Raw genomic sequence first — 8,758 nt, 5'->3', positions numbered from 1 at the left:
GGTAGTTCCTTGGGGGGGGGTCAGTGGTTGCGTCTGTGTGGGGCTGGTTGTGCTGGGGCGGAGGGGAAGTGAGGCCTGGGGGGTAGTTTAAGGCAGAGAGGGGTTCCCCCTGCTCAGGGGTGAGTGGGTAGGTCTGGGGTGCGTTGTGTGGGTCCCCACTGTTCCCCCTCTGGAAGCCCTATCCGTGGGAGGTGGGGTTGTGTGCTCAGGAAGAGGTTCCCTGCCCCTGCAGATGGAAGGACAGAGCTGGGGGGGAGGTCCTGCCTGGGGGGGTGTCCCATCCCCGAGGCAGCTTTGGGTTTTCCTGTTACACAGAAAGGAGAGCGGGGTGCCTTTGGCGGGGGGAGGAGGGTCCCTGGCTGCTGGGGGGGTTGCAGGGAGGGGTCATCCCGGTCTGAGGCACCTCTGGGGCAGATGGCCCGGGTCTCTGAAGGGACAAGGGTTGTCCCAGGTGTCACAGTCCCCTTAGGGGTGCAGAGCCCGGTGGTGGGCTGGGAGGGTTTATTGCACTCAGCTGGTGGACTGAGGAGTAGGACTGATTATATAAAGGGGGGATTTGGTTCTCTTCCTCCAGCTGGATGTGAGAGCAGCTCCAGGAACAGGTTCCTGACACTCTGGTTATCACATCGGGATAACAACTTGAAACTCTGGTTAATTCTCCTTAGCGGAAAAAAAAAAATCTCAATGTTAAGTGCTTTTTTGAAAAGCTGATTTTGCCAGAAATAAATTCCAGTCTCTTAGAGTTTCAGCAAAATGCAAAGAGCATCACGACTGAAGAGGGAGCTCTCTCTCTTGACGGCAGAGCCACCTCCAGGCATCACCTGCTGGCAGAATGAAAACCAGCTCGATGACTTACGAGCACGTATGTACTTCTCCAGTGGGACTTTTCTATAAGTCAGGGCTGTGTTAGAGTTTGCTGCTAGCTTTGGATTCGCTGGGTGGCGTGCCCTTTAGGGTTAGGGTTGCATGGAATTGTGGAATTTCAGGAAAACAGGTTTATTTTCTTGTTTTTCTTTAAACATAGCTTGGCCTGTGGCTTAGTCAGTCTGCTTGTGGTTTTGATTGCTGTGGGGTGGAACTGGTCTCAGATAAGATGACCTTTTTTTTTGGTCCTGGATCTGAGCAGTGTTAGGGTTCTGTAACTGCGGGAGGTATGCAGAGACTGTTGGACAAATTCAGGCGATTTTGAATGTAATGCTTCTATTTTAATCTTGCTTTTAAAGAAATTCTGGGAGGTGCAGACACACCATATGAGAAAGGAATATTCAACCTGGAAATAGTTGTTCCTGAAAGGTAAGTGGGCAACAACATCGAGTTAAGTACTTGGCATCGTGCTTCCTCAAATATAAGTTGACTGATGTAAAATATTTGATATAAGTGCTCCCATTTTGGTCTTCCTTTAGCCTCCCAACAAAGAATGTGGTTAATTAGGTGAGGCCCTTCCTTTAAGGAATGGAATTGTTATTTCCATTGGCTTATTTTACATTGGGCCTCCTAAGATGTGTGATTAACAACCTAAAAGCGTTATGACAAGGTCTCTGTGTGATCGTATTGTCTCAAAGCTTTCTGGAAAGGAGCTCATTCATGAGTAGAAAGCTTTCTATTGTGTTGCTTCTTTGTGGAAAGGTACCCAGGAAAGTGCTAGTCAGACACAGCTGAAAGCATCAAAGGCAGAGCACTGCTTCCTCCCAAAATTTGTGGGGAAGGATGTTGCCCAGTAAATGGCTGGGAGGAGGAAACGATTGGCATTGCTTGGGTGATGAACCCCCTGGCGTACAAATAGAAAAATAGTTTTTTGTTTCTTAACGCTTATCCCTTAAAGGTACCCATTTGAGCCACCAAAGATTCGCTTTCTGACCCCTATCTATCATCCTAACATCGACTCTGCTGGAAGGATTTGCCTGGATGTTCTTAAATTACCACCAAAGGTAAGACAGCTACTTGGGCATGGGTAAGTGAGCCTGAAGAGGATAATGAACTCCTTATCTTTTTCTTGTAAAAGCCTTATTGAATGTCTGTTCGCTACTGACTTATTTACGCAGGAGCATAGGAGTAAAGTTTTTTGAGCGGCATCTCCTTTGTTTAGAGACTAGAACATGACCTTCTTTGTTCCATATAAGTTTCCAAGGGTTTAAGGATTGGAGTCAAAAGGCATTCGGTGGCCCTGTGAAAACGGGCCACCCCAATACCCACCCGGCAGAGACGTGTGGGATATGGCCTGTGGCCAGTCAGGCTGTCTTGGAGAGGCCGCAGCCTGTGTGTTGTGAACGGATCTGGTGTTTTCTGGGGGGGATTAAATGCTGTAAGTCCTGAGGTAGCTTGTGGGCAGGTTGGGTTTAAATGCTCTAAGTCCAAGGCAGGCCCCAGGCAGGTTTCTTTCTGCTTAACTGCTTCTCTCGCCCTGTTTCCTTGAAGGGTGCGTGGAGACCTTCCCTGAACATCTCCACGCTGCTGACCTCCATCCAGCTGCTGATGGCGGAGCCCAACCCTGACGACCCTCTCATGGCAGACATAGTACGTGAGCTCCTCTTCCTCTCGTGACTGGGAAGGAATGGTGTGTTAGATTTGGGCTCTGCTTCTGTTTTGCTCGCTCTGGATTAACATGCTAGCATGTTACATCGCAGTGTAGCTTGATCTGGATGAGACCTCATGGCATGACGGGGTTGCCCTGAAAGCAGCTGGGGCCCGCTTTTATGGCAGCAGTGGAAAAGAGAGGGTGACGGTCTTGTCTTCAAGCTTGTCAATGCAAACAGCAGCATGTGTTCTTCGAGCAAGCAAAATGAATTTTATTCTTCATGCCGTGTGCTTGTAGCAGTTTTGATCTCGTTCTAAGAGTCCTAAAGCCAGACCTTAGTCCCAGCTCCTTGGTCTGATGTTTGTATTGAATCAAATCTGTCTTTTTCTTACTCCTTACGTTTAGTCCTCAGAGTACAAGTACAACAAGCAACTGTTCTTGCTAAATGCCAGAGAGTGGACTGAGAAATACGCGAGCCAGCAGAGTAGGGTAAGAAACAAGTTCTGCTTTCTCAGCTGAGTGTAGCTCCATCTTTGTGAACAGTCTGTCGTGTTTCAGTTTGCCTTTCACAATCACTTTGTGCAGCAGCTTTTGGCTGCGTTCTTTCTTTCCTCCCCTTCTGTTCTGTGTTTTGGGTACATATTTACTTTCATTAGACTTTTTTTTTTTTTAAGATTAGATTCACTCCTTCCAAGTAAATGTGTTCATCCACAAATAATTGCAGTGCTCCTCAAGAGGAAGGAAGGATGAGTAAGACTGAAGCCTGATAAAACCTTTCCCCAGGGATCCCGCAGCCCTGTTTTTCTCGGCTCTGTTCCCCGCCAGCTCCGTGTGCTGCTGGGGCTGTGCCTTGTGCTCAGCTACGCCCTTTCTCCACCTGCTCAGCCATTTGCTGACCAGTCTCCCTAATTCCCGGTGGAGCGCAGCCTTCCAGCCATCACCCTTCCGCTCTTCCCTTACCCTGACTTATGTCACAGAGTCGCCGCATAAAAAATAAACTGTGCTGAAGCAGATCAAAACCTGTTCCAAAAATAACCAGTTCTGTTTGGGCCTTCTGCCTTACCTGGGAGCTTTCCCTCCCTGCACCTGACCTGGACGACACGCTTTCTGAGAGGGAAACGGCTTCTGCCTGGAAGGCCCACGAGTGACACTTGCTACTCCTGCTCTGAACACATTTGCAAGTTAATTGCATGGGTTGTTAGAAGGGCTCGGGGTGAGATCTTTACAGCAACACGCTTAGCCCCAGAGCGACCTGGCTCATCCACGCATGTGGCACTTCCAGGCTCAATGGTTATCCTGCTCTCCTGTCATTCCCCCTTCCTAAGGTTTCCGGCAGTGGGAGCAGGATAATTAAGGGTCACTGCATCAAAGCTCAGCTCTGATCTTTGCGGAGGGGGGGGGCTGTTCCAAGGTCCACACACACAGACCTGGCAGCACACAGCGGTGCTGAGGGCTGGAAAACTGAATTATTCGCAGCTGTTGCTTTTATTTCTGGTGTCATCACAGGCTTCCAAGCCTCTGGAAGAGAAAATAAACCGAAGCGAAACGACTACTGCCAATGAATCTGCCATGCAGAAAAGAAAAGGGAGTAACCTCAGCAAGAAGGAGAAGAAATCTCGCCTGGCTTCCTGAGTGGTGTTTGCTCTCATTGTGGCTGTCACTTCTGCTTTCACTGTCCTTTACACAGGTATACCTCAGTATTTTAACCAATATGTAGCTTGAGCTGGCTCTGTTTTTCCATTTCCTAGGGTTCTGGGTTTTTTTGTGAAAACTTCCTTTATGTTAATAAAATACAAAGTTTTCATTTATATATATTTTTCTGGTTTGTTGTGGGGAGCTTTTGGAAGAATCTGAAGAAAAGGAAAATGGGAAGTAACGGTTCAGCTTCTGATTTCCAACTTTCTCTCAGAGAAATGGGACCAGCGCCGTGTATTTCGGTTCCTCTTTTACTGTCCCTCCTTCAGAACACACAGAGAGCAGGAGCTGAGCAACAGAGGCATTGGGACTAGTTTGTGGAAATCCTTCTCTGGTAAAGCTTTGTTTTCTTTGTAACATCAAGGCTACTAACCGGTAACTCGGGCATTAAGGCTCGTAAGGCTTGGAACTCCGGCTCTCTAGAGCAGCCTGTTACACCCCAGTTGCAGTGTGGACAGTTTAAGGTGACGTGGGCTGTGTCTTGTTTCTGCGGCGTCTCAGCAGCGGCTGAGTGGGGTGAGGAGAAGCCCGGAGGGTGCCCGGAGGTCTGGATGTGGAGGGGCTCGGGGTGTCAGGGAGGCAACACGCGGGGCAAGAAGCTGAGAGGATCAGGAGGAAGGAGGACAGGTTTTGGGGGTGCACGACAGGCAGGACTGACTCTCTCTCACCAGAGCTGTTTAATTTTGTGAAGACCGCTGGCAGACTGCAGTGGGAGCAGCTCTGCAGAGAAGGACCTGGGAGTCCTGGTGGCCAACAGGATGACCACAAGCCAGCAATGTGCCCTGGTGGCCAAGAAGGCCAATGGCATCCTGGGGGGGCATCAAGCAGAGTGTGGCCAGCAGGTGGAGGGAGGTCATCCTCTCCTCTGCTCTGCCCTGGGGAGGCCACATCCACTGGAGCGCTGTGTCCAGTTCGGGGCTCCCCGGGTCAAGAAGGACAGGGAACTGCTGGAGAGGGTCCAGCAAAGGGCTATGGAGATGATGAGGGGACTGGAGCATCTCTCTGCTGAGGGTCTTGGGGCTGTTCAGGCTGGAGAGGAGAAGGCTGAGAGGGGATCCCATCAATGCTGATCAATATCTGAAGGGCGGGTGGCAGGAGGATGGGGCCAGACTCTTTCCAGTGGTGCCCAGTGACAGCACAAGGGGTAATGGGCACAAACTGGAACATGGGAAATTCCATCTCAACATGGGGAAAAACTTCTTTGAGGGTGGCAGAGCAGTGGCACAGGCTGCCCAGAGAGGTGGGGGAGTCTCCCCCTCTGGAGCCATCCCAAACCCGCCTGGACGCCGTCCTGTGCCACTGCTGGAGGTACCGCTGCTCTGGTGGGGGGGTGGCACTGGGGGAGATCCAGAGGTCCGGTCTGTGATTCTGTGGTGCCCGATCTCCTGCGCTGCGTGGGTGCCTCTAAGGAATTTAACCTGAGTCCTGTTCCTGCTCTGAGAAAAAGCCAGCCAGGCCCATCCTCAGGCTGGAGCAGAGTGAGGACTCGGGGAAGTAATCAGAGTGCAGAGCTGCAGCGCTGGGCTGTGCTGCGCCAGGAAACTGAGGATCCTTGCCTGCTGCAGTTCCCAAAGCCCTCATCTTCTCTCTGCTGCGCTTCATCTCGCTCAGTCGAAGTTGTAATAAAGGCAAAAGGCAAAGAACATGGCAAAGATCTGCAATGACAGGAGGGTGGAGCGGGTTACCCCCCTGCTGCCGGTTCACGCTTGCACTTTGCTGTTTGCCGATACCTGAGAGCCTCAAGACTAAAGGATTGTTGTCCTCTGCCCCTGATGGGCACAGGGTGATGGCTGTGCTCCCTGAGGGGCTGCACACCACCTGCCGGGGCCACCACCATGAAGAAGGCACTTTGGACCTTCCTGAGCCCGGCACACCTCCCCTCCAGTGCCCACGGAGCGAAATAAACTCTCCCCAGCCCTCTCACCCGACTGATCCACAGTGGGAGGTTGGCTTTACGCCCTGAGACAGACCAGCTGTGTGTGCACCCGCTCTCTGGCTGTGATCATGACCGCTCGAAGCACAGAGACCCCATCCTGAGCCCGTTCATGGTGCCTCCACCCACAGACCATGGTCTCGGCAAAAAGAGAGCCCCTGTGAGGTGACCTGCTTCCTGCCCTGTCCCTTCCCATCTGCCCTGTCCCCTCCGGCCCTGCTCAGCACCTCGATGCCCAGCACGGCCAAGCTGCAAGTCCCAGGGACGGAGATGTACTTCTGCAAGGTCCTGCCGAAGGTGGAGAAGCAGCCCTGGGAGAGGGGGAGAGACGATGGAGGGGCTCACTCACACTCCCCACCCCTGCAGGGAGCTCAGAGGGTGACATTGGGGGGGGTGGGGGGCACCGTGGTGGGTCAGGATGAGCTGAGGACTCGGGGAGCCACCGGGCTGCAAAACCACGGGTGGGCAGTGTCCCAGGCGCCTGTCCTCGAGGCTGGGGCAGAGGGTGCTGCCCCACTGCCACCAGCCTGGGAAGCGCTGGGGACAGGAGAGGGACACGGCAGGGTAGTGTCCTACCTGCTCGTGGATGTAGCCAGGGCTCCTGTCCTGGCACTGCTCCCAGCCCAGCAGCTCGCCCGCCTGCAGGAGCCCATCCCGGGCACAGCACACCCGCGGCCAGGGCATCCCCGGGTGCAGCTCCTGGAAGCGGGAGCCATTCCCAAAGTCTTCGGGTCCTAAAACGCCACAACACGAGAACTGAAATGGAAGGGAAATGCCATCAACACGTTGTCAAAATGGGGGGGATGTCACTGGGGGAGGTGGCGGAGGGAGGGGGGACAGCCCAGTGTGGGGCTCAATGTCTGTCTGGGGTCCGCGAGCCCTCTGCCTGCGTTTGGGGTCACCATTGGTGGGTCCTGTGGGTGCTCCACACTCCCCCATAGCCCACCAGGAGCCTCCCAGCTGCTCACCGTGACCATGAGGGTGTTCCAGGCAGTGGAGAAGACCTCAGTGCTCTCGTCCCCGCGGTAGTTCCTCCTCAGCTCGGAGAGGAAGAGCTCGGGCTGGATCTGCAGGATTGGTGCCATCTGTAAGCACTGGGGGACCAGTGCCAGGGACGGGGCCGTGGGGGCTGTGCGCCCACCGTACCCCTCTCCAAGGCACCAGCTCTCTACGAGGGGACGTGGGGACCCACCCATGGAACCCACCCACCCGATTGCTTGTGTCAGGGTGCTGGTGATGAAGACGAGGGTGAGAAAGGACATCCCTGCCCTGGTGCTGGTCCCCTGGGGGACTCGGGGCCACGACCCATGGCATGACAGAGCGAGGAGTGGTGGTGACCAGGCTGGGCACGGCGTCAGGGCGCGGGGACGGTACCTGTTTCCAGTGCACCAGGAAGAGAATAGCCCCGACGAGCTGCGTGATGAAGACAAGGCTCACCAGGATGAAGAACTGGAAGGCAGCAGGATGGAGGAGTCAGAGACGAGCCCGACCCCGCGGGCAGCTCGCTCTGGCTATTCCTCCCCTCTGCTGCAGCCAGCCCTGCCCATCCCCTGAGACCGGGGAGACACAGGGGGACAAGCGCACAGCTCCTGGGGACAGGTGCCACATCTCGGAGCACCGTGGCTGCAAGGCAGAGGAGGGTTAAAAACAAGCACCGGCTGCCAGAGCTTGGGGGTGCCAAAGAATTTGTGGTGTCGGTGCTCAGAAAGGGGTTTCTAGCCCTCATCATTGGGGGGAAAAGCTCAGAAATGCCATGTGGGACAATCCAGCGGCTGCAGAGAGAAGTGACCCCACTCAGTGGCTTTATAGAATCCTCTGGGCTCTAAACTGAAAGATGCACAAGGTGGGGAGTGGATTTGAGGGGGGTGGGGGGGTGTTTGAGAGCTGACAGGGCCAGGATGGGGAACACCGGGCTCCTCCGGGGACATACCACGTCCCCCAACACCCTCCGTCCCCTGGTCTCTGTATCCCCTGGCTCCCTGCGTCCCCCAAACCCCCTTATCCTCTAGTCCCTGCATCCCGCAATACCGTCCATCCCCTGACACCCCCTAATCCCCTGGTCCCCACATCCCTCCTGCACCCCTCAGCCCCCTCCCTGCTTTTCTCCCCTCACTTACCACCAGCAGCAGTGGCCGGCTCCGGCGCAGGGCCCCGCAGCACCCCAGGAAGCCCAGCAGCGAGAGGGCAATGCCCACGGCCAGCAGCAGGTAGGCACCCGCGCTCAACACCGCCTTGGTAGCCACGATGTCCTGGAAACCAGCCGGGTCCACGGCCACCCAGACTCCCACGCCCGCCAGGCATGTCCCCCCAGCCTGCGGGACACGTTGCAGTTATGGGGCGCAAGGACCGGTCCCATGGGGACTGGGGATGCTCTACCCTCTGCAGGGGTCCCCTCCCTTGCGCTGGTGTCACCCACCCGGGGACAGGTCCCCTCCACCCCGCCGGGCCCAGGAGGACTCACAAACACCAGCACGTTGAAGATGAACATCAGGTACTTCATGCAGCTCAAGACACCCATGGGGATGCCGTGGCGGGGGACACACGGCAGCGTTGGTCCCTGCAGAAGGGAGAGAAGAGCCCTGGTCACAGCCAGCCCCGACCTGTCCTGGACACCC

At 55.0% G+C, this 8,758-nt stretch overlaps 2 protein-coding genes across 2 annotated transcripts; one reads left to right on the top strand and one right to left on the bottom strand.

The window, feature by feature from the left end:
* The first annotated feature begins 753 nt into the window (after window positions 1–753).
* On the top strand, window positions 754–4,147 carry UBE2T (ubiquitin-conjugating enzyme E2T (putative)). The gene is made up of 6 exons (XM_009881330.1): window positions 754–862; window positions 1,224–1,293; window positions 1,823–1,928; window positions 2,416–2,514; window positions 2,921–3,004; window positions 4,022–4,147. The coding sequence occupies exons 1-6, from the start codon at window positions 754–756 to the stop codon at window positions 4,145–4,147; spliced, it is 594 nt and encodes a 197-aa protein (XP_009879632.1).
* Window positions 4,148–5,817: 1,670 nt separating this feature from the next.
* Window positions 5,818–8,661, bottom strand: LOC104283176 (tetraspanin-18-like). Its single transcript, XM_009881329.1, has 7 exons — window positions 8,605–8,661; window positions 8,261–8,455; window positions 7,518–7,592; window positions 7,112–7,228; window positions 6,720–6,899; window positions 6,371–6,454; window positions 5,818–5,865 (listed from the first exon to the last, which is right to left on the bottom strand). The coding sequence occupies exons 1-7, from the start codon at window positions 8,659–8,661 to the stop codon at window positions 5,818–5,820; spliced, it is 756 nt and encodes a 251-aa protein (XP_009879631.1).
* Between the last annotated feature and the right edge of the window lie 97 nt (window positions 8,662–8,758).

The sequence above is a fragment of the Charadrius vociferus genome, unplaced genomic scaffold (assembly GCF_000708025.1).
Source record: "Charadrius vociferus isolate BGI_N301 unplaced genomic scaffold, ASM70802v2 scaffold333, whole genome shotgun sequence".
Lineage (NCBI taxonomy): Eukaryota > Metazoa > Chordata > Aves > Charadriiformes > Charadriidae > Charadrius > Charadrius vociferus.
The sequence above is the reverse complement of the archived record's forward strand: the minus strand, read 5'-3'. Positions and strand labels throughout refer to the sequence as shown.